The sequence below is a fragment of the Aotus nancymaae genome, unplaced genomic scaffold, assembly GCF_030222135.1.
Source record: "Aotus nancymaae isolate 86718 unplaced genomic scaffold, 86718_ANA_hifiasm-v0.15.2.pri h1tg000020l, whole genome shotgun sequence".
In the NCBI taxonomy this organism is placed as follows: Eukaryota; Metazoa; Chordata; class Mammalia; order Primates; family Aotidae; genus Aotus; species Aotus nancymaae.
Genome location: NW_026988432.1, coordinates 14488221 through 14512882, shown reverse-complemented (window position 1 = coordinate 14512882; position 24662 = coordinate 14488221). Strand labels below are relative to the sequence as shown.

Genomic DNA, 24662 nt, shown 5'->3' with positions numbered 1-24662 from the left:
TGTGTCTCAAAAGAAAAATAAAGTTGTTAAATTCTTATGTCATTCATCCACGATTTGGAAGCTTTTTAATTCATAGAAGGTATAAGACAGGGAAAATAGTTCTAAACAGAGAATATGCAGTGATTTACTAAGTCACATGAGCAATGTGGGGGAATGACTACCTGTGTAACACTAGACTCTGAAGATAAGAGATAAGAAATAATTATAATTCACAGAAACTGTAGGGACAAGGAGAACAGAGAGAACCAAGAAAGACAAGTAGGTATAAATGTTTTTAGATATTACACCACAATACGTATGTATTGGCTACAGTTGTAAAGAAATCTGAGACCCCACCTGTGTCTACCAAGGGCGGTCCAGGCTGATGATCTCATTTACCATAGACCTCAGTGCCCCCAGCACATCAGACAGCAGAAAGAGCAGCAGTGAGAAGCAAAACCTTTATATCCTCATTGATAGCTTATTAATATGATCCTTGGTGATTCTCTGGCCTTTGAAACTCATAGAATCACAAAATGTTAGTGAGAGACCCTCTAACTCAACTCCCTCATATGCAGATGAAAATGAAAGCTCAGAAGAGTATATGATGTGCCCGAACAGCAAGTGCCTGGCGGGTCAGAAGAACACAACCCAAGGCCCCTTGCCCTAAATGCCCTCAACAGCTACACAGATCTCACCCACATCCGCCTCCTATTCTTGGCCTCTATCATTTGTCTCTTCTTCCTTAGAACTGCAACTCCCCATCCTTTTTCCGATGCCCTCTCCCCAGTGGTGGGTGACTTCCTGGGTCGGATCCCTTGCCTCTTTGGTTCAGGGTACCTGCCTTGTCCTTCCATCCCTCAGGGACTAAAGCCCAGTCTCAGGATTTTCTGACAGGTGGGATCCACCAACCTTGCCTGATGCTGCCAGGAATTTGCCCTAACAGCAGCTGACTCCCGACACAAGGAAACACCCTCTGGTTGTGACCACATGCTTGTCTCCCCCTGAGCCTGCCCTTCCCCGATGGGCCTCAAAATTCAGCAAGTCTTACTTTTACATTGAAAATCCACTACAGGCTTTGATTACTGTATTTTATTAGCCAGCAGCAGGACATGTTTGTGTGTATTTATGTACACATGCACACAAAAATAATTATAAGTGGGCTGTGTTCTATCACCTTTGGTACAGAAATAGAAGTAAACATTTCCATGGCTACATTTTCGTTTATTTCTAATAGCACTGGAATAGAAGTTGAAAGGCTGAAGTTCTATTTCTAACCTTCCCAACCCAGCTGTAATGGTCCAGGCTGGCAAGAGTTGAAACTACTGAAGTCCTTTTTTCTGAGACAAGGTCTCGCTCTGTCACCCAGGCTGGAGTGGAGTGCAATGGCACAATCATGGCTCATTGCAGCCCCAACGTCCCTGGGTTCAAGGGATCCTCCCATCTGAACCTCCCAAGCAGCTGAAACTACAGGCAACGGCCACCATGCTTGGCTTAATTGTTTTGCATTTTGTAGAGACAGGGTTTTGCCAAGTTGCTCAAGCTAGTCTTGAACTCCTGGGCTCAAGAGATCCTCCCGCCTTGGCCTCCCACAGTGCTGGGATTACAGGCATGAGCCATCATGCCCAGCCAGAAACTACTGAAGTTGTATATCCGGCTTGAACTTTTAGAGCTGGCTGGCAAGAGCGACCTCTTATACTTCAATATACTCATCTGTGAAAGTATAGTAAGGCCTTCCCTGCCCTCCTCAGCAGACTGACTATGGGAGCCACAGAACGTGAATATGAATGCACTTTGAAAAGGGTTACACAACCGTAGCTCATCTGCAGAAAACAGGAAATGTCTTTCCATCCTCCTATATAGTAATATCCAACTATGGGAATAAAATGGTGACCATATTGTGCAATAAATGGTTAGCAGTCTAGACCAGTGCCGTCCAATAGAAATACAATGGGAACCACATATGTATTTTTAAATTTTCTAGTGGTCACATTTAATATATTTTATTAAACTAATATGTCCAAAATACTATCACTCCAACACACAATTAATATAAAAATCACTGATAAAATATTTTGCATTCATTTATTCATACTATATCTTTGAAATCCAGTAAACCTGGGGAGTATTTTTTACACTCCAATCACATCTCAATTCAGACTGGCCACATTACGTGAGCCTGGTGGCCATAGGTGGCCAGTGGCTGCCACAGCCACGGCACTGGAGGGGGCGGGAGTAGATTTTAGACACAATGTTATGGTGTCACTCCTTGGTGTCAGGAAGCAGCCTTTTCTCAGTGTCTAGCACAGTGCCTTTTAGTGACTAAATGCCCAATCAACATGTGTGGGATGAATAAATGTTTGGATATATACTGTGATTACAGAAAATCTCTGGGATAAGAGGAAGAATAAAGGACTTTTTGAAAAAGCATTAGTCTGTGTTGACCTTTTCCTGTTCCCAAAACACAGAAGTCTTGGCTCACGGACCGCCGAAGGGAAAGTCACTGCTCATAATGAAATTCCAGGCGTGGCATCGGCCGATGGGGTGAGCCATTCCTTCGCAAGCCACCTTTAGCCTGCCTCTCTGTGGACTTGCCTGGCCTCTCAAGTGGCTGCTTCTAAACGCCCAGGAACACTGCTGAAAACAGATGAGCACGTGTCCCTGGAATCCGTATTCCTGTGAAATCATTTGCATTCTGTTAGGCAAATTTGCATAAAATTGGAGCCAAGAGAGCTTGGCTGGGTTTCCAGGCCGGCACTCTCTCTCTGTGCTGCTATGGCCACCACTATTTATCACCATTTACGACGGTGGTCGAGCAAGACAGACCCACAATTAGAATCGGCACACAAATGGAATCGCTTCCCTATGCTGACATGAAAATCAGTGTCCTCTGGGGTAAATGAGTGAAGGAACTCCGAGCTATAATCTGGCTGCTGCATCCTTTGTTATGACAAGAGTTTATTTTACACGACGCTGACCTATGGCTTGAAAACACAGCTTCAGTTGCAGATGTAATGATCCAGAACGCCACAGACACCTGAATGCCAAGGAACTCGGATTCTGGCCCATGGGCCGTCTGGGAAATCAAACTCACCACCCTTCATTCCAGAAAGCCAAGGGCTTCGACTCCTAAAGCAAGGTTTACCCTAAAGGGCCTCTCCTCCTTTTAGCTAGCTATGCTGAGGGCAAATTCCAGGCAAGATGCGAATAGCTGCCCCTAAATGCACACACTCATCTCTTCCTTTGGGCCAAAGGACAGGAGTCAAGTCACAGTGACACCCAACCTACCCATGGCCAAGGGGACAAGGTAAATTACACAACAGAGAAGGACGAGGTGGGAGGAAAAACACAGAAAACAATGCAATGCTATTTTACATTTTGTTATTTTTATCTCAACTGCCTCTTTCTAGGACTATTCTCCAGAGAAATTCCATTTTCATTACAAAACTAGTTTCTTATGCCAGGGAAAAGGGTTTGGAGCTGTTATCATTGCCACTGTTATTTCTACTGAGGTCATCTCAGATGGCATGTCTACGTGAGATAAATGGTTTCCTAAACAGGCTTCTCTGCATCCTGCCACTACAGAGGTTTGCCCCGAGTCATCACTTCTGAGGCCTTGAAAGAAGCAGCTTCCTGGAAGGCTCAAAAGCTGGGCGGCAGCAGAGCATCAGACTTAAGGGCACAAAGTACTCTGAAACTGCCTGGGTTCAAATTCCAGCTCAGTCACCGAAACAGCTGTAATGAGTCCCCTCTGCAAGCTTCGGTGTTCTCATCTGCAAGACAAGGATGAAAACGCCACCGGCTCCCAGGACTGTTATAACAAAGAAATATGCGAATAGCGATAGAATGTTTAGAAAGCGTTGGGCAAAGTACAGGCCATGTGAACCTCTGCCTTATCACTGTCATGAGAATAGCTGGGTGTCACTTTAACACTTGCTAGTACTGCTTGTCATGTGTGCCCAGCTGCCCGTCCATTCATTCATTTGATCATTATTGAGCATCTACTATGTGCTTGCTTTGCCCTGAGCACTGAGAATTCAGCGATGATCTGCTGTGCACAGCCTTGCTGATCCTTCTTTAGAACACCTTTTTAGGAAGTCACACCCTGGCAGTTCCTATTGCCCATGCCTCAGGGCAGCTGCCCAGCAACTTCACCTGGGCACCTGACCTCACCTTCCCATCTGGCCCCCTTGATGCCCTCACTGCCACCAATACGCTATTGTCAGCAGTGTTTTCATCAACAAAAAAAATCCGGTCATGTCGCTTACTATCCTGCTAGAAACCTTTACTGGCGCTCCACTGCAGGAAAGATCCAATCGAACTCCCTAGTGGGGCACACAGAGCCTTGGAGAGTAAGCCTCCAATATCTTCCCAAGTATCCCCTTTCCAATCCATCTCCAAACCCCTTTCTTCTGGTCATGCTGACCTTTTTGCCATTCCCAAGCTTGGCAGGCCCTTCAATTCCTCTGCTTATTTGCATATGGTACCCTTTCACATTCTCCAGAGAGTAAGACCTCTTTCTTTTTTCTTTTCTTTTTTTCTCTCTCTCCCCCTCTCTCTCTCTTTCTCTCTTTCTTTCTTTTTGAAAAAACTCTTACATATCCTTCAAGCCCAGGCCAAATGGCACCTTCTCTGTGAAACCATCCTTAACTTTCCCAGGAAAAAACTCACTGGACTGTAATAGATCTGTTTATGTGTCTGTTTCCCCAGGAGACTGCCCCCCCTACCCAGGGCCAGAGATCATGTCCAGAAACCCAGTAGGCACAAAGAATGTGGAACAAACAAATGACCACGTTTTATTGTACAGTGGTTTCAAAATGAAGTCAGGAGGCAGAGTTAAGGCTGCAAAGCAGCTCCTCACAAAAACCACTCTATGCATCCTGCAGCAGGGGAGGCAGCTATTCTAAATATGTGCACAATTTAATTTATGCGCAGACAGAATAATTTAGATGCAGTAAGGCAGCAAAAGCTCCCCCAGAAATTACATCTCTATCTACTTGAGTCAAGTTCCTACTAATTCTCTACTCTAGAAAGGGAGGTCAGAGACGAAAAAGAATGAAAGAAGTCAGCAAATGCCCCTGGAGGTCTCTTTGCCTATTTAACATATATATTTACTTTGATATTGCTTGGCTTCCTCTCTTTCACTACAGTCTGAAATGAATCATTTCACATAAGGAAATTTTTCAGATGACTGAAGCCTAAACTTTTAAAAAATTTTAACCATTTGGAATGGAGATATTTCTGCAACTTACTACCCACTTTCCCTGAACTCTTCGGCTGTTCCTACGGAAAACAACTCTGTCTTGATGACTCAGCAGCATCATTAGGAATCACTAAGACCGTCCTGTGTTACAGATCCCGAATCTCTGTGACTGCCTGCCCCACACAGAAGAGCCTCAGAGCCTCCTGAGCTGGTTTTGAGACCATTTTTGTCTTCTTCTTTGCTGTCAAACTCTAAGATAATTCTTCAAATAATGTACGGGCCTCCATGACCTCCTCTGTCAGGTCAATTCTAATTTAATGTATTTCCTGTTTCTGTTGTCTGGGGGGAAAATGATAACCAACTTTGTGAGAAAATGGGCTTTTAAAAAAGCAAATGGTATGGAATATTATTCAGCCTTAAAAAGGAATGAAATTCTGACGCATGCCACGACATGGATGAACTCTGAAAATAAGTTAGGTAAAACAAGCTGGACACAAAAGGACAAATATTGCCTGATTCCACTGATGGCAGGAATCAAAGTCTTCCTTGAAGAGTCAAATTCATAGAGACAGAAAATAGAATAGTGGCTACCCAGGACTGGGGAGAAAAAGAAACAGGGAGTTATTGTTTAATAGGTAGAGTTCCCATTTGGAATGATGAGACAGTTGTGGACACAGATGGTAGTAATGGTTTACACAACAATGGTTTATGTAACAATGCAAGTGTGCTTAATGCCACTGAACTATACATTTAAAATTGGTTAAAATGGTAAATGTTATGTATGTGCTAACTCACACACCATATACATATATACCTATGTATATATCATCTGCATATTTATACAGATGGATGTTTACATGAACTGGTTGAGAAGGGTGGCTGAGCTCTCATGGGTAACAGCTATAAACTTTAGCATATGAACTTCGTGGCATCCCTCTGCACACAAGGGGCTGAAATGATGTCCTAGTTCCTAGTTGTGATTCAGACCGTCATCAAGAAAGTAAGATCTCTGAAGGTGTTAATGTCTTTTGCAGTCATAAAGATCTTTTACTCACAAATTACAGTACTGTCGACAAACAGGCACTCCTAGCTTCTTGGAGGACATTATGAATAATTCCAAAGAGAACTGAGCTCCAGAAGGGGCGGGGCTTTGTCCTTTTCACACAGGAAACCAGTGCGCCTGTCCACCGCACAGAATCCAAAGCTACTCTTCCTTTGTCCTGAGATCAACATCTAAAACTAAGAGGTCACATGTAAAGCTGTTAAAAGAGCAAAAATACTGATTATCTGAATTCACTAGGATCTTAAGGATATGTAAAAACTATATAAAGCAGTCTTTTAAATATTACAATGTCGGGTTATAGCTTATAAATGAAACATTTTAGGTGATATTGGACCAATATTTTTAAAGCAGTCTGGTCTATAAAAGAGACAAGAGGCGGGGCACAGTGGCTCACGGCTGTAATCCCAGCACTTTGAGAAGCCAAGGCGGGTGGATCACGAGGTCAGGAGATCGAGACCATCCTGGCCAGCATGGTGAAACCCTGTCTCCACTCAAATACAAAAAATTAGCCGGGCGTGGTGGCAGGCACCTGTAATCCCAGCTACCCCAGAGGCTGAGGCAGAAGAATCACTTGAACTCGAGAGGTAGAGGTTGCAGTGAGCTGAGATTACACCACTGCACTCCAGCCTGGCAACAGAGTAAGACTCCATTTCAAAAAGAGAGAGAGAGAAAAGAAAAAGAAAAGAAGAGAGAGAGAGAGAGAGAGAGGAAATAGCTGGTGGCTTGTTCAGTTCACCTAACACAGAGCGCGGGGTTTGGGGAGCATGGTGGTGAACTCTGTCTTGCTTAATGAAAGGTCACTATTGTCCCTCTGCCTGAATAATAATTTCCCTTCCTTTTTTGCTTCCTTCTGAAGTACCATGAAGTTCACTCTAAAAAGTCATAACATGTTATGCCCAGGGAAGATGTTGAATTGAAATTTTTAAATATGTGCTTTATTAAACAAACCACTCAAAACATTATTTTTGTCCCTCTGAAGAGTGACTTATTCTGCATTTGAACTTAGATTGAGTTAAATATTCAACCTATATGTGTTTCATAACACAAGAGATATGTAAATAAATGAGAAAGCAGAAAAAAAAAAGAGGTTTAGTAAGGATGCAGTAAGAGTTTCCTATCTTGTCAGAATTTCGTGTTTCTTTTAAGAAAGAAGTTTCCTGGCCCATGCTGAAACTCCCTTAGCCCTGCAAATAACACAAGGGCATCCTGTTCAAATGTTATTATGGAAACACTGTGCTGTTCTGGGCCAAATGTATCCAAATTAAACTGAGGGGGATGGAAAGAACTCTCCCTTGACACCCTCGCTTGCTGAAGGTGGGTTTGTTTTTAAGTAGAATAAAATTTACAGCTGAATATGAAAACAGATACATCCTGATCTTGTAAACCTGAGTAACATGTCATTCCACCTCTGGACTCTAGAAGAAAAAAACACTAAGGTCATGCTTAAAATAAAAAAGAGTGAAGGGATAAGGATCATACCAGAGGTAAAACCGCAGACTTTCCCCACCTTTTTATTAAGGTATTAGGCAGGTTACAATTTGACAGTGAGATCATTTCTCTGGAACCAGGAAGGCACTGTGGGTTTGTTTTGCCAACACACACTCTGACCCCTGTGAGAGCTTCTGAATCAGGTGCCTGGTCTTGGTAGGAAGCAGTGATTACTACTTATTTTTCAAAGGCTATTTAAACAGACTCTAGGAGTCAAAAGGGAGACAGAAAAAAAGTTTCATTTATTTTCTAACTAAAAAAGAGTTTAAAATTCCGTGTTGCAAGAAAGACTGCACCTTCTAGTTACTAACTGGCTTCCTAAAGAACCCAAAAAGTCACATGCATAAAGTTGTGCTTTTGTAATATGTTTCTGTTTAATTTTTTTTTTAATTTAAGTTCCAGAGGACATAAACATCACTTGGATTGCCTAAATAAAGGATGCTGGTTTAGCCTCTCACCAGGCAAAGTCTTTGCAGAACTTCTGCTTCCACATCTATAAATCCACTTCTTGCCCTCTGGGAGACATTATTGAGGTTAAATAATCTCCTATCCCTAAAAGTGTTAAATCCAGGGTCTGGCACATATTGGGGTTCACTAAATATTCATTTCCTTCCTTCCTCCTGACTTTCAGTGATTGAGGCCAATGACCAATACTGTGATAAATGGAAATGGGGAAGATGAGAAGGATGAGTAGGTAAGGAAAAGAATGCTCTAAACATTTTAGCCAAAAATAGCAAAAGTCTCTTTTAAGTCTACATTATTCATGGTAATTTATTTTAAACTGATGTAAGAGCTATATTATACTAATACATTTACTATTTTTAAGGTACAACACTGTTTTTAACTATTAATGAAGAAAAATCCATTACATCTCCTCTGTATAACCTGTAATATTGCTAGAAAAATCTCAAAGACTAAGGAAAAAGTTACTATTGTCCCCTCAGCACCCTTCTACTGCACTGCCCTGTTTTCTTTACTTCGTAGCCCTTACGTTATATTGTTAATTATTAAGTTGTTTACTATTCTGACTTCCTCACAATGTGGGATTCGCAAGAGATAGGAGAGTTCTTACCTGTCATGTTTATAGCTCCAACCCCTAGAACAATGATTGGCACAGAATAGGCTCTTTATAAATATTTGTTGATTTAATGAACTTGCAGTAACATGCCCTTTAACATGGTGGAAACCCTACTGATGAAGACTCTACCATTTTTAAAATTCAAAAAAACACATGCCAAATTTTTTTGGTCACCTAAAAGGAGGAGCCTAATTTTATTTTTTAAATTGTATTTCATTACTAAAGGAGATGGTGTCTCAGTCAGTGCTCTATGAGCAAATTTAAAGACTCTGAAGGACTTTTTCATATTTATTAGTGTTTGTTCTTTTTATTTTTTTGTTTTAAAATTTTTCAACTTTTATTTTAAGTTCAGGGGTAATGTACAGCTTTGTTACAGAGGTAAACTTGTTGGGGTTTATTGTACAGATGATTTCATCCACTCAGGTATCAAGCCTGGTACCCATTAGTTATTTTTCCTGATGGTCCAATGTGGCATTTTCTTGGGAAAAAAGATGGAAGAGCAACATTCACAGGCCTACACACCTATGGACACATCTGATTAAAGCTAATTACAACCTTCAAAAATAATAAACAAGGACTGAGGGATTCAAAGAAATAAAGGCAGCAAACAGCATGTTAATATAATACCATTACTCATCGGGTGTCAACAAGCGAAAACAGTCACACGTGTTCATCTAATTCTAGTTTGCCCCTGCTGAAAGGAGCTGTTTTACGGGCTGTCTCTTCACGTGTTAGAGACCTCGCACAGCAATCCTACTACTGGCCCTTCAGCTAGTGTCCAAGCCCACCTGGCTCACAAGCACATCCTCACAGGGTCTTCAGCTGATGTGTACGCACCAAATGGAAGCAGCTAGATGCCCCTCTGCAGCAAGCGTGAGCAACACTGCAAAGGCTGAATCAAAGGAAAAGGAACCAGAAAGAAAAGACTGCATTCCAATTTCCCTGAACGTGTTTGAGACAGAAAGCAGTAGCGTATACTAGTTTTCAAAATGCAAGATATTTAAGTCTCTACTTCGCAATCTTGTGTCCTTATGAACACATATCCAGAGAAGTAGCACAGGATAAAGAAATATCCACCGGACTCCCAGGCCAGGGAATGAAGAGCAGCCCCTCCTTTGCTTCCTGGCTCTTACACACCTTTGCTGGCCAAACTTTCTTCTTTATGTGGAAATAAACAAATAACAGTGTGTGGGGGGAGGAACGTAGGGAGAAGCTGGACTACAATACTTGCCTTGCTTAGGGTTGTTGTGAAGATCAAATGGGCCAACAGATACGGAATTTTTTTTGGAAACTTTAAAATTCTACATAAAGGCAAGATAGCACTGTATTTTTTCACCTGAAAAAAAATTCTCTGAAAACTACCTTTCATAATTGAATTCTTTCCTCAAACATACTTTTATTAACTGATGGTTAATAAAGTGGTGAACTCTAACAAAATAGAGTTTTAAATCAGACTATATTTTTAAAAGTGAAATAAGAAAAAATATATATTTGTATAAGGTCAGGTGAGGTGAATCATGCCTGAAATCTCAGTACGTTGGGAGGCTGAGGCAGGAGGATTGCTTGAAGCCAGGAGTTTGTGACCAGCCTGGGCAACAAAGTGAGATCCTGTCTCTACAAAAGACAAGACAAAAATGATCTAGGTGTGGTGGCAAGCACCTGTGGTCCCAGCTACTCAGGGGGCTGAGGTGGGAGGATTGCTTGAGCCTGGGAGTTGGAGGCTGCAGTGAGCTGCCTCGAACTGCACTGGTGCCACTGCATTCTAGCCTGGGCAACAGAGCAAGACCTCATCTCCAAAAACAACAACAACAACAAAACAAAACAACAACAACAAAAACCACGGAAAACAGCATTTGGATATAACCAGAACAATGACCACATTCTTTCCAAATTATACAGAAAGACCAGCAAAGCTTAGGAAGAAATGAGACATGTTCTGAAGCATTCAGTCAATCATTACCTCCTCCAAAAACATCTCTCCGCTCTAGTCCTAATCATTGTGCAAAGCTAGCAATTTCTTTCTGTTCCCACTACCATTCCTCTAGGTCAGGCACTTGGTTTCTTGCCTGTTTGCTGAAAGAGCCTCCTATCTGGTCACTGATTTCTCCCCCGTCTCATTAACGGTGTGGAGTGGAGTCAGAGTGATCTATCTGAAACAAACCCTTCCAGGGTGGGCCACCTCTAGCATCATGTTTCTGACCCACCCACTTGCACGCTCCACTCCAGCCAGCCTGAACTCTTCAGTTCCTGCAGTCCACCACGTGGCCTCTTGCCTCTGGCCTTTGTTCCCAAAGTTCTGCCTGGGGCCACACTTGCTTCCTCCCACCCACTTCACTAGATTGATTCCTGCTCATCCTTCAGGCCTCAGTCCCCTTCCTGGGAAGGCTTCCTTGACTCTAATAAATGCCCCACTATTGCTGCATCTATTCTCATAACTTTAAGCATGCTCTCCTGCGGTTGCTGTTGAATGGTCTTCACTCCGCCAGACCAAGCTTGTCCAACTCATGGTGGGTGGATGGCTCTGAATACAGCCCAACACAAATTTGTATACATACTTTCTTAAAATATTATGAGATTTATTTTTTGCTTTTTTTTTTTAACTCATCAACTATCATTCATGTTAGTGTATACATGTTAGTGTATTTCACGTGTGGCCCAAGACCATTCTTCTTCTTCCAATGTGGCCCAGGGAAGCCAAAAGACTGGACACCCCACCCTAGACTATCAGTCACGCCTGTCTTGCTCTCAGCTCCAACTTCTCCAGGACCTCGCTAATTTTTTTTTAAAAAGTATGGTATAAAGGAATAACTGATCTCTTGTTCTGTCCGCTTTAATCATGTAACTGGAGTGCAAAGAAACAATTATTCACTTAAAAACACAGAGATGCAAGTGGGTCCTTTGCCATAACAATGAGGCCACTCTTTGTCAATATCCTGCCATGTCAAACGGGTAGAGAGGTTTTAAAGAAGAGTCGAGTATCCCAACTGACATTAAATTTCCCTATATTCTCCATATTTTAAAAGCACTGGTTTACTCATCGGTCGTGCCCTTTAAGTATTCTTTACAAAAGGTATTTTCGAATTCCAATGATATGTACTTTCATCGGTTAATTTTTAATTGAGCCAAATATTAAATGCTCACATTAACCAGACAAAGCATTTTTAGCTACTGATTTGCAGTGACAGCTTGTGTTATTCTCACACACAGGCCAAGCATGAAATAGAAAACTAATAACCCCTTAACTGTATTCTCAAAGTATCATTTATGGGAAAGAAAACTACATTCAAAGGAAACTTGTGGAATGGCTGTCATTTTTTTTTTCTCTGAGCCACAAGCTGTTACAAAGCAGGGGAGCTCATTTTCTCACAGATACGGACAAGCTCAAGAATCCCACTGTCACTGGATGTATTCATTAAGGAGGAATCTGGCAGCAGCACAGGGGACAGATACTTTGGAGAACAGGCCAATTATCTGGGTGTCCTTTATAATTTGAAGTTTCTGAATTCACTCATAGATAAGCCGCTTGAAGAGGGCCTGGCAATGGGAACATAATGCGCAGATGGCCACTGAAGAAACGAGAGGGAGGAAGGGAGGCTGGAAGAGAGAAGAGAATTTGCTTGTGGTTTCATTCATGGGGACAAATCTACAATCTGACACATTCATCTTTTTTAAAAGCCCCTGGAGAAGTATGGTCAAGCTTCATTACAAGTAAACAAATCAAAATCTTTCTCAAACAGATGACAACCGACGCTTTGAGTTTGCTTCATGCCAAGGGATGAGGGTTCTCAAAGTACAAATTCCATCAGTTGTTAAAACCACAGATAGCCTGTGATGCTGCCTTCAACCAGAATAGAGAACTTAGCCAAAAGCTGCCAGGCAGTTGTTTTATCTAAGACGTCTCAGGTGATCTTCTCGGTGAGCAGTGTCTTCAGAAATGAAATCTTAGGGCCTCCCACCTCTGGGAATGCTGAAGTGTACTGACTTCCACCTTCAACTGGCTGCTTGTTTTTATGGGAGAAGAACGCGGGGATCATTCATCCTTGTGACTTCTATGCTGCAGTTCTTTTTATATTTGAGCTACAGCACTGATCAGAGTCAAAATCCACCTTGTTCCCATGGTGAGAACCTTGGGCTGGCCCTGCTTTCTATGATAGGGTGATGAATAATCTCAGCCTTCAAAACCCTTTCAGTCTGGGTTAGGCTTGAGATGTGAAACAGAAAGAATGAGAGCAACTAGGCACGTGTATGTAGACTGTGTGTCTACAACCTTTGTATAAACAGATAGAATGTGACAACCAGCAGGCTGGTATCTATATAAGCATTAAGGACCAATAAATGTCAAATGTGAATATAAAGTAAAATCTAGATTTCTCTTTAGGAATAAATGATATACGTTTTCAATTCAATGAAGAGGATGAAGTCAAAACACTTAATAGGTATTTTTCTTCTTTCATTTCTGTTAAATATTAATGAATCTGTAGGAAGGGACATTTCAGACAACACGTACAAACACACGTACACACACATACACACACACAAACTATAATAAAAGATGTAGAAGAAAATCCTGCTTAGGATGAATTGCTCAAAATGCTTCTAACATAATCATTTTATTCATTCATTCAATAAATAAAATCACTGTGTGTGCCTACTATGCTAGGTGCCAGGTTGAATTTAATAGAAGAAATATTTTATTAATAAGGAAGTCCCAATGAGAAAGGACACCTTGATTTTGTAAGACCTAGAGTCACACGTAGAGGATACTATTGGGATATTTCAAACAATACTAATTTGACTCAAGTTGAAGTATTGGTTAAGTTGGCAACTGGTAGTGGGGAAGCCAAGCTTTCAACAGTAAAGCTTCAAGTTACCCACCTTAACCCAATCCATGCAATCTACAGATCGCCCTTGGGAAAAGTGGGTGCAAACAGCAGTAGTGAAAGAAGATAGCATGAGCAGTGGCAGTTAGGACCACTTTGGGCGGTAAAAGCAGGCAAAAGGGAAACCTACATGATTTGTGGGGAAAGGCTTATTATGGTTCAGCCTCAATTTCTCTCTTGAGCTCCAGATCCTTATGTCTAAGGCTTACTGGGCATTTCCACTTGGATATCATATTGGAACGTCCAAAATTAAATCCATCACGTGTACCCCACAAAGCAGTAACTGTTTAACTGTTCTTATCTTTCCTTTCTCTCTGGAAGACAGTATCATTTTCTGAGCCAGCCAGGATGGCACTTGAGTCCTGATTCTTTCCCTCCCTCATTCCTCACATTCGACCTGCTGTAGGTCCTTTGATTCTACACCTGCATCAGTCCTGTCCCTTCCGTTCCACCACTGTGCTTCGGACCTCACACCTGGTCTCCCCATCCAGCCTCAGTCACTGTCAATCTTCCTCAAACCCACACATCCCGCCTTGTCTCAGAACCTTTGCAACATCCTTTCAACTTCCCTGGTATAGCTAAACATAGCTGTCCCTCCGTATCCTCAGGGGATTGGCTCTGGGAACCCTGATGGAGACCAAAATCTGAAGATGCTCAAGTCCCTGATATTAAATGGTAGTACTTGCATGTAGCCTGCAGATCCTCCTATATACTTTATTTTATTTTTTTGTCTCTTATTTTTTTTAGACAGAATCTCGCTGTGTCGCCCAGGCTGGAGTGCATGGCACAATCTCAGCTCACTACAACCTCTGCCTCCTGGGTTCAAGCAACCTGAGTAGCTGGGATTACAGGCGCAAGCCACCACGCTCAGCTAATATTTGTATTTTTAGTAGAGACAGGGTTCCATCATGTTGGCCAGGCTAGACTTGAACTCCTGACCTCAAGTGATCTGCCCACCTCAGTCTCCCAAAGTGCTGGGATTACAGTCCTGAGCCATCATGCCTGGCCTATCCCATATATTTTTGATCCGAAGTTGGTTGAATCCATGGATGTGGAACCCAAAGATAGGGAGGGCTGTCTATACAAATTTCTCAACTTAGTATGCAGTGGTAAGTTCTCAAAGCTATGGCCTTATCTCAGGAGAGTTCTCCACGCCCCAGTCAAATCAGACTCTCCACAATTCCCCAAACACACCTTACACATTCCTGCCTGCTTCGATGCCTCTGGTTCCACTACCTGAAATGCCTTCTCCCCATATCTCCTATCTCTTCTCTAAAACTTGTCTCAAAATTATCTCCTGCATGAAGCTCTTTAGATACCACTGTAGCTGGGTTGGGCCTCTCTGTCTACTACACATTGCCAAGGATTACAGCGATTTGCATCCTTGTCTTGGTCCCCTACTGATTGCTAAGTTCCTTGAAGGCAAAAGTTATCTTAGACATTTTTTTTGCTTACCTAAAACACCTTTGCATGGAGTAGGGCCTCAATCAATGTTTTTTTTCAGTAAATAAAAGCGTGCATCCTTTCCTAAATAACCAGATCCTGAAAACCCTTTCCATGACCATCCCTGCCCTGGTTCCTAGGAGCCCAGGGTTAAGTTTTGTGGACAACTGCTCTTTTCCCTCAATTAGGACTTCTTCCAATCATTGTCTTCTTACACTATCAGTTTAATGGTTAGTAAGTGGCTCTGTCTCACTGTTCTTATAATTTTGTTATAAAATATCTCAAAACCTCTCTCTGTGTTTTCAGTGTGTGTATATGTGTGTATGTGTGTGTGTATGTGTGTGTGTGTGTGTGTGTGTTTAAAGATGCTGGCAGGAATCCATAAAGGGAATGGCTAGGAGATAGCCCTGAAATTTTATACCCAGAAATGCCAATGCCGCCATCCTTTATGGAATTGCTTTTTTTTAAAAAAGATAAATCAATATTTAAAGCTGATTATATAATTTGTACTTAATTTTCTTCCTATTTTAATTGTAAATCAGATATCAATATATCTGAGATATAGCATTGAACTAAGAGGACTAAGTATGTGTCTCATATTCTCTCAGAAAATTCTAATGCAGCTGAGAGGAATATTTGGCTGCAATTCAGTTTCAGAGTTAATATAGAGATATAGCATTCATCATGTTGTAAAGCAGGAAAAATATCATCTTAGTTATCTGCTAAGGAGAGCTGGGAAAAGTCAAGAAAAGACAACCTGCAACACTGATCCTTTGTTTGGTGCTCCAAGCATTAAAATTGGTAAACTCACCATACTCTGTTGCAGCTTAACTGTCTGTTCGACAGTTAAAAATAAAGAAATACAGTAACTGGATCTGTCACAAGAAAGGATGTATTGGTCTCAATGGAAAAAAGCCTCCCCTGAAAAATTAAAGCTTCACTTGACACAGTGGGTTCTCGGGTTGTTTTTGGGAGACATGATAAAGAGCAGAGTGGAGTCAGTCATAAGTTTCTGACTCATTACATGGAAGCCCCAGAGAGCTGATTATTAACTAAAAATGGAATACGGTTCTATCCCGTATTGAAGGCAAAACAGAAAGCAGAACGGAAACGCAAATTTCCCCATCGAAGCATACATGGCCCAAACGCGGTGGTCAAGGGCAGGTGTCTTCCATAGTTAACCTGCTCATGGAATACGACTGATCGCCCAAGATCACGCAAGTCACTCTCAGTATATTGCTACAAGTGGCCATACCGGTATGTCAGGGAGATTCCCTTTCTCACATGTTTAAAAGGGCATTTAGGGAAGTAGTCCTTACCCTAAGCTATTTTAGTTTAGTTAGTCAAAAATGTATCAGAGGCTCAAGTATAACCTCACTATAATCTTGCATTACCAAAATCAAAGCAAGTAAAAATTTTGCCAGCAGATACTATCTTTTCTCTGCACAGGGTTAAAGTTTATAATTTCTGGAGGGAAAGGATAGTATCTGGTCACAGAATTTTGACCTGCCCAGCTGCCTGCAGCATGTTTGGGGTGAGGGTTACCCTCTCACTTTGGTTAACTCCCCACTTCTGCTCCCTTTTGCTGGTATCTAAGTGCATGGCTGTTTTCCTCAGGTGAATCCTACCCTTCATTAATTGGATGTTAACAAGGAGCTACGCCTGAGAGGTCCCTCTCTGATGGAATGACGAGGTAGGTGGGGGATGGTCGCGGTCACAGGGGTGGTGGGACATATGAGAAAGCCCCATGACTTGAAAGAGAGAGGAATAATCATTCAATCCTTACTCACGCTGAAGGACAGATGGGCGTATCTTTTGTCTGGCAAATGGCAAGCAAAGAAATGGTGCTATGGCATATATAGAATTGGGCATATATCAGAACGACAAGTGACAATCTATAAAAATATGTTTTTAAGTGAAAACAGCTTTGTTAGCATTTTAAAAGTTTTACAATCTCCATTCAAATAAACAGGACCATAAGCCCAAAAAGTCCGAAGGCAAACACCTGCTCTTTAGGAACAGGAGCATCACAAGGGACTTTGAAGTTCTGTAACTAGCACTGTAGATGTGTTTCAATAAACAGAACAGTAATAGAACCTCAAAGCAAAACAAAACAGGAGCTTTTTCCCTCCCTCAAAGGAAGAGCCCTGTTCTGGTTCAAAACCTCCTTGTATTTTTTGGCATACAAGTTATTTAAGAAAGATAGTTCTTCAAATTACCCTGTTCCAGTCAGTCTACTCAGAGCCTTGATTGTCTTTTACTTAAAAACAATTAATGAAATGTTTTAAAAATTGTAGACTGTTGTTTATTAAGTTTTCTTAGTGTGCATAAATAGTGCTTAGTGGGTTAATATTTAACAAGGGAACTCCCCCTGCCTTTCAGTTCTCTTAAGCATATGTCTATGTTATACAGTATTTTTTAGAGTATCTACATTTTGACCCTATTTAAATTAGGCCTAATGCACACATGAACAGCCACATAGTCAGAAATAACATTCTTAGATCAAGATTGAAGTACACACAAAATAACTTATAGTTACTTGCTTCTTCCTTCTAAGTCTCTGAGTCTAGGATCATGCTTATCAGGCAGTACAGTAACTGTGAGTTTCTTCAGGCACCTGCAACACTCGCCTGTGAGTTTATCCAGGGCAGAGGCTCCTTCCCATGCCTCCAGCCTAACCCAGGGCAGAACTCATGTAAGACTGGCAATCACGTCTGTGGAATAACTGTCTCAGTCCTTGGATGATTTTCATCATTGATCCTGTTTAGACATCAAACATTAAGGTTGCTTTAACCAAACCAAGAGGCATGAAAGAGAAACTTCACAGTGGAGTAAATTCGGAGTGGTCTCCTATATGTAGCTGACAGAAAGGATGACCAGATTGAGAAGTTACTGTTATACCTGAATAAGGTGATATTAGATTACCTTAAAAAGGTTGAACAGAACCTTTGAACCTCAAATACAATATATCTCTGGGGGAAAAAAGAAAACTTTCTACTTGTACACGACAAAGACAGTGTTGTTTGCTAGCACAAATGCACTTCTGCTGAGATACTGCTTTGCTAAACTACTGCTAAGACACCATGAGTGACCTTAGAAATGGGTGCGGAGGTACGCTGGGTGGGAAGCCTCGCACACAGCACCCACACACTCACTCACGAGTGGGCTTATCATCCCTCCAAAAAGCACAATAGGACTGGAACAGAGATAAGAAAAAATTACAAGAATTTTGCTTGCTTTTTTTTTTAAATCTGTGGCTTTCTGTTACCTGGTACACTGTGTGGCCTGATGACATTTAAGTAATCTGAAATGTACCAGTTCAATCAAAGATTGCTAAAAAGGACAATCCGTTCTCATTAGAAAGTACAACTCAAAGTAAAGAATGCACAAAAGAAAGCCATGTTTTCAATGGACATTAAAAAGCAACAAAGGCCCTAAAACAGAAAAGAGAACTCAAGTTAACTATAAAATTTTATGAAGGTCCAGAAGCATAATCACTCCACAGCACATGACTGAAAACTCCAGGAGCAATAATATGTTTTTATTCTACTAAATAAATTATTGAAAGGGATCATGTGATTCTTAACAGGCAGAAAGATGCACTTTCCCAAGGAAAGTTCATCATGAAATATATTATTTAAGACTAGATCATCTTCAAGCTATTTTTAATCCTATCGTTTCACTGCCAAAATTGGCCATACACAGCCAATCCTCAGATACTAGAAAAATGATGCTCTTTCATATAATTTGTACACTGGCATGAGAATGGTATTGCTTTCTAGTTAATCAAATGTTTTGCTGGATGTGGACTGCATTCAGAAAGGAAAAACTGCTTGCTGACTAACTAATGAAAAGGAAGCTGTCTTTCTAAACCACCATCACCAAAAGACCAAAAAGTAAGTCGGATTACCATCTCATCAATAGAATAAAGCCCATCTCCTCCAGTCTCCTGTCTGAATCATCTCATTTTTCTAGTAGTCCATATCTCACTCTCTCCTAAGACATGAAGCTGAATGTCATCACAGTTCAGTTTGGGAAGTCACTCACCATCATTTGCCCACAACTCAACCCCTGCCTGCAAGTGTCCCTTTGTCTTAAAGCTGTTGCAAGGTCACTAAAGTCATTTCCAGAATTTAAACTGTGTCAGGAGGAGATAAAATAATAACTAACAGAGCTATTAAAAGAGCTCATTCTCTTGCCTTTAACTGAAGAAGAAAAGCTATCTTACTTCTTAATGGGACCAGTGATGCCAATACAAATTGGATAACTACCATGAAAAATATTTGCGAGAAGACTGGGCTTGTAGTAATCTACCTGCTGGCTATCTCTCCTTCATCCCAATTCATGTCTTCCTAAAGTCAGATAACAATAGCGGAATATTCAGAATTCCAAGTAATACTACAGATCTTTAAGGTCACTGGAAGGGGACAATGCAGAATCCATTCCAGGTAGCAACGCTTCCTAAAAGATGCCACCAGGAACCAAGGATGGTAGCCAGCATCTCTAACTTTAATGTGCACAGACCACATATTCTGACTCAGAATATGTGAGCTCTGGGGTGGGAGCTGAGCTTTTGCTTCTCTAAGAAGCTCCCAGGGGGTGCATGTGCTACTGGTCTGTAAGCCACACTGAGAAACAAGGTTTCCACATTTTCTAGAATTGCTGCTCTCTCACTGCTTCCTCTGTCCTGCCTCTCTCTGGATGCCACACAATGCCTTATTCAGACCTAGCAATAAAGCCACACTCCACTCTACACCCAATTACTTCTTTAGTCTTTATTTAATTTGCAGTCTTCTGGGACAGTCTATCAGAGGCTGATCATTCCAAGGACCTGATTTCTCCATGTTATGGAACACAAAATTCAAACAGATTTCCTCAGCCTCTCAAGGTTCTCATTTTGTAGGAGCAGCAGCAAAGAAAAAGACATGACTTGAAGTCTAAAGCCTGGAGTATTCAGTGTAGTATTCAGGAGATGGGCTTATCCACTGAACCCTGGGGACAGTGCAGATTATTGGCACATGTCAAGAAAATATGCTAGCTCTCTTCTGAAGCTTTACCATTAAGACTACACTGTAAAATACAACATATTATTAGAGATGTAATCCCGATTGGTGAAAATTTGAAGAAAATCTGTCTGTATGCCAAATGCCTAAAATAACTTTTAGATTAATAATGTACATTTGAAATGATAGGCAAATCATTTATCATTCTCAAATACTACTACTATTATTCCAAAGTGTCCTATGAGTGCATTTCCTGGTGTGTGTGTGTGTGTGTGTATATATATTTATACACACACACACATACATACATACTCTAAATTCCTTTGTTTTCCTATATAGTCACCATCTATGCATTGTTCTGAAATTTACAGATTTCTGTTCTGAAATATCTAATACATATTTTACCATCAGCCATCTGTGCTTCTGTATGATTTATTTTTACTAGAAGCAGTTTTGTCAAAAAATGTTTATCATGTTCTATGGTATGTCATTGTGGTTTGGCATCACAAAATGTTGCCTTTGCATTTACCAACCTCAGATACCTGTTGACCAAAAAGATAGGCCTACTATGAAAACTCTGTTTTAAAAAAAGAAAAAAGTGAGCCTTTACTTAAAAAAAAAACCTTCAGTTCCATGAGATGATAACACTGAAATTCAGCAGCAAATACCAAGGTTGTATCTTAATTCCTATCATCAACATGTGTCTCTGTTTCCCATGTTTTTATTAACTTACTTGATAGACAGATACCAGTTACCACCTTGGATTTCCTTCAACTAGAAAGAAAATTTTTAAATATGAATTTTTCATGAAAATATGAAATGGTGAAACTATTAAATCAGTTTTACTTTGGTTTAAAAGGATCCTTTTGGAGTCTGGAAGTTCCAACCTCTTTAGTTATGGTGATTAAAAATCAAACCACCTACTTAACCAAATATTTAACAAAAATATTCTTTTCACCCTTTAGCAAATTCTTCCAGAATTACTAAGGATCTGATAATGTGAGATCTCAATAAACAATTCAACAAGAGCATTTAAATTTTAGAAATTTAAATTGGGGTATTTTAGTTCATCTTACTTTTAAACACCAAACAGTGGCATCAATATTTTGTCAACTTTGGTCAAATAAGATCAGATGTTCCCATCAATCACCTACTTTTCTTGGCCTTTTCTCTATTTGGCCCCTTAACATGAGCACACTTTGTGAAATGTAATAAAAACATGTAGTGTGCTTCTTGACATCTAATCCACTTGCAGTCATTTCTAGGCTTTTTTCTCCTGTTAGGACCTATAAAGTAATGACATTAGTCATTCTCCCAAGAGACTATAAAAGGAAGCACTGAATTGCATCCTTTTTTTTTTTCAAAGATAACTCTTCAGATTAAAACAAAAACTGTAAAAAAAAAAAAAAAACACTTCAGACAGGAATTACTTTTTTATAAATTCATCATTTTAGGTATGAGATATAGCTCTCCATTACAATCCTTGACTCTCAGGAGCTGCACCCCTCCCCTAAAGAATCTCAGAAAAGTACAACTGTATGGTATAATGTTGAAAGCTCTATCTAGCACAGTACCAGAAAAAGATCATCTCACATATGTTCTTCAAAGCCACAGGTATCAATCACTCAACTAAAGTCAGGGTATGAGAGAATCTACAGCTAGCAATCAATTCTTCTACACCGTACATAGATACCTAGATGCAAATTTTTTCAGGAGACCACAAAATTAGGTCGACTCTAGATGGTGAAAAACAGAAGATTCTAACAACATTCTAGTAAATTAGTAACTCATACACAAATTATAGAACATAAAGAATGCAGCCGATGCAAATTCTGTCACTGACGAGGTAGCAAAGCCATAGACCAATACCCCTCAAGACACTGTGTCACGCCCACTGGCAACATGGCACACACTGGAGATTCCAGTGCAAGGACTTTGGAATGTCAACTGAGCTCTTTACAAACACAACTAAGTTTTCCAGGGAAAGGGACTCAGGTTGGTTTTCCTCTTTTGGAAAATTTTACCGAGTTAGAAAAAGCGTACCCTTAGTCTTCTGTGGAGTCTGTTCTTCTCATTGGGGTGTTCTCAAATTTAAGTGCACCAGGGGCGTGTCTCAGGGGAGCTTGTTTAGGATGCAGACTGTCAAGACCCAACCTGGCATCTGGTTCATAAGCAGTCCCTGAAACCTCCCTCGGGTCCCAACAAGCTGCTCAGACCAGGAAACTGTGGTCCTGGGGACTCCTGGACCTCCAGCTCGAGAAACCCTGAAGGGGTACCACTGACCACCACATCCTACTGGACCTCGTCAACTAGCGAGCAAGTTAAAGACTTTTAGATGGCGGGCGTCATCAGTCAGGTTGGGGGAGAGCACTTTGTCCAGAGGAAGAGGTATGGACGCCAGGAAGCAACAACCCTGATTTTATTTCACCAGCCCCACAGCCTCCCCTTACCCCAGGAGCCCACCCGCCGCACTCCAACCCCCACATCTCGGACCTGCGGCCTCAGCCCAGACTCCCATCACCACGTGCACCTACCCAGCCTCCGTTATCCTGGATCCAGGTGTGCAGGTGCCGGTTCAGGTACTCGGTCATCCACAGGGCGATGTTGTCCACCAGGGGCGACATCTCCCGGTTGACGCTCTCCACACACATGACCCCACCGAACTCAAAGAAGGCCACAATCCTCCCCCAGTTCACCCCGTCCCTGAAGAGCTCCTCCACCACCGTGGCAAAGCGTCCCCGCGCGGTGAAGGGCGTCAGGTGCAGCTGGCTGGACATCTCGGCGAAGTCGCGGCGGTAGCGGCGGGAGAAGTCGTCCCCGGCCTGGCGGAGGGTCAGGTGGACCACAGGTGGCACCGGGCTGAGCGCAGGCCCCGTGGCGGCGGCGGCGGGGGCGGCCGGGGGCGGCGGCGGCGAGGTCCTGGAGACCGGGTCCCGGGGCGCGGCGGGACCGGGCGTGTGTCCAGGCTGGGAGGAGAAGATGCCCGGCGCGGGGGCGGCCCCTGGGGGTGCGGCGCCCACATCTCCGGCATCCCACTCGTAGCCCCTCTGCGACAGCTTATAGTGGATGTACTTCATCACTATCTCTCGGTTATCGTACCCTGTTCTCCCAGCGTGCGCCATCCTTCCCCGAGGAAAAGCAGCGGGGGCCAACGGCACCTCTCGCCCCAGCTCCCACCCCACGGCCCCCAAAGAAAGAAGAGGAGTTATAATCCAGCTATTTTATTGGATGTGCTTTGCATTCTTGGACGAGGGGGTGTCTTCAGTCACGCGGAACACTTGATTCTGGTGTTTCCCCCTTGGCATGAGATGCAGGAAATTTTTATTCCAATTCCTTTCGGATCTTTATTTCATGAGGCACATTAGTAGTAAGTATTGTTAATATCAGTCTACTTCCTCCGTGATGCTGAAAGGTTAAAGAAAAAACAAACTCATAAGTTAAAAAAATCAGGTGCATTTTCCTGTATACACTGGCTGAAAGCAGGGCATACACACTACAAGTAACACGGCTAAAAAGAATGCATTAAACTGCCTGGAAATTAAATTTACTCGAATGCACTTTAAGTAAAAAATCTCAAATGTTTTCATTGAAAGTTACACTAAACCAATTTCCTGTGCAGAGAACTTACTTGTATTTTTTAAGAACAGCATGATCCTCTGTCAAGTTTCCTTTTTTGTAAAACCAAAACAAATGCATAAGGCAACAATCCCATCAATCTTCAGCACTCTCCGGTTATAGCTGCTTTGAAACTTCCCAATGAATCAGAAGTCGGGGGGAGGGGGAGTAAAAATTAGGAGGATTTCCAGATCGATTCCCAGACTTCTGCTTCACAGAAATGTCAATCCGCAGGAATCCCAACTGGAGATCTCAAGAGCTCGAGAAAAAAAGGCAGCGGCGGCGGCAGATGAATTACAATTTTCAGTCCGGTATTCGCAGAAGTCCTGTGATGTTCTCCCCTTCTCGGCAATTTACACGCGCGGGCACACGCGCGGGCACAGGCATGAATCTCTATCCACGGGACCGCTTCACGCCTCCCCGGCAGAGAGACAGGGGAGGGGAGACGATGGAGGAGCCGGGGACGGGGGCAGCAATCCTCTTCTGATTAAACTCCGAACAGCAAATGCATTTTCCGAAAAGCTGCTGGATAAATGAAGGCAGGACGCGCCTGGCCCGCCAGTGCCGAGCGCGAGAAGCCCGCGCTGTGTGTGGTGCGGCGAGGGGTGGGGAGAAGGAGGTGGTGGGGGAGGGTTTTATTTTTTCCCTCTTTTCCTAAAAAGGATGACTGCTACGAAGTTCTCCCCCCTGGACCCCCTCTTCCGCTGCACCCCACCGGCGCACCCCGCCTCCGGGCTGCGCACCCTTTCTCCTCCTCCTGCTCCTGCGCGACGGCGCTGGCTGCGGCCGCCTCCTGGAGCTCCCGCCGCGCAGCCCGCTCCGAGCGCAGACGGCCGCCGGCGGGGAGGGCCCGGCGCCCCGGCACCTTCGCTGGCAGCAGCGGCGGCGGCGGCGGCGCGGCGGGGCCAGG

The 24662-nt window shown here is 42.4% G+C and overlaps 1 protein-coding gene across 1 annotated transcript in view; it reads right to left on the bottom strand.

Annotated features, from left to right (window-relative positions):
- BCL2 (BCL2 apoptosis regulator) overlaps nucleotides 1-24452 on the bottom strand; it is a 197115-nt gene extending 172663 nt beyond the window's left edge. The window contains exons 1-2 of the mRNA XM_012446425.3: nucleotides 23766-24452; nucleotides 22672-23542 (exon numbers count right to left, since the gene is read on the bottom strand). Coding sequence (XP_012301848.1) covers nucleotides 22672-23259 — 588 coding nt within the window. The 5' untranslated portion in view covers nucleotides 23260-23542; nucleotides 23766-24452. The remainder of the gene's footprint in view (nucleotides 1-22671; nucleotides 23543-23765) is intronic.
- Nucleotides 24453-24662: the final 210 nt, after the last annotated feature.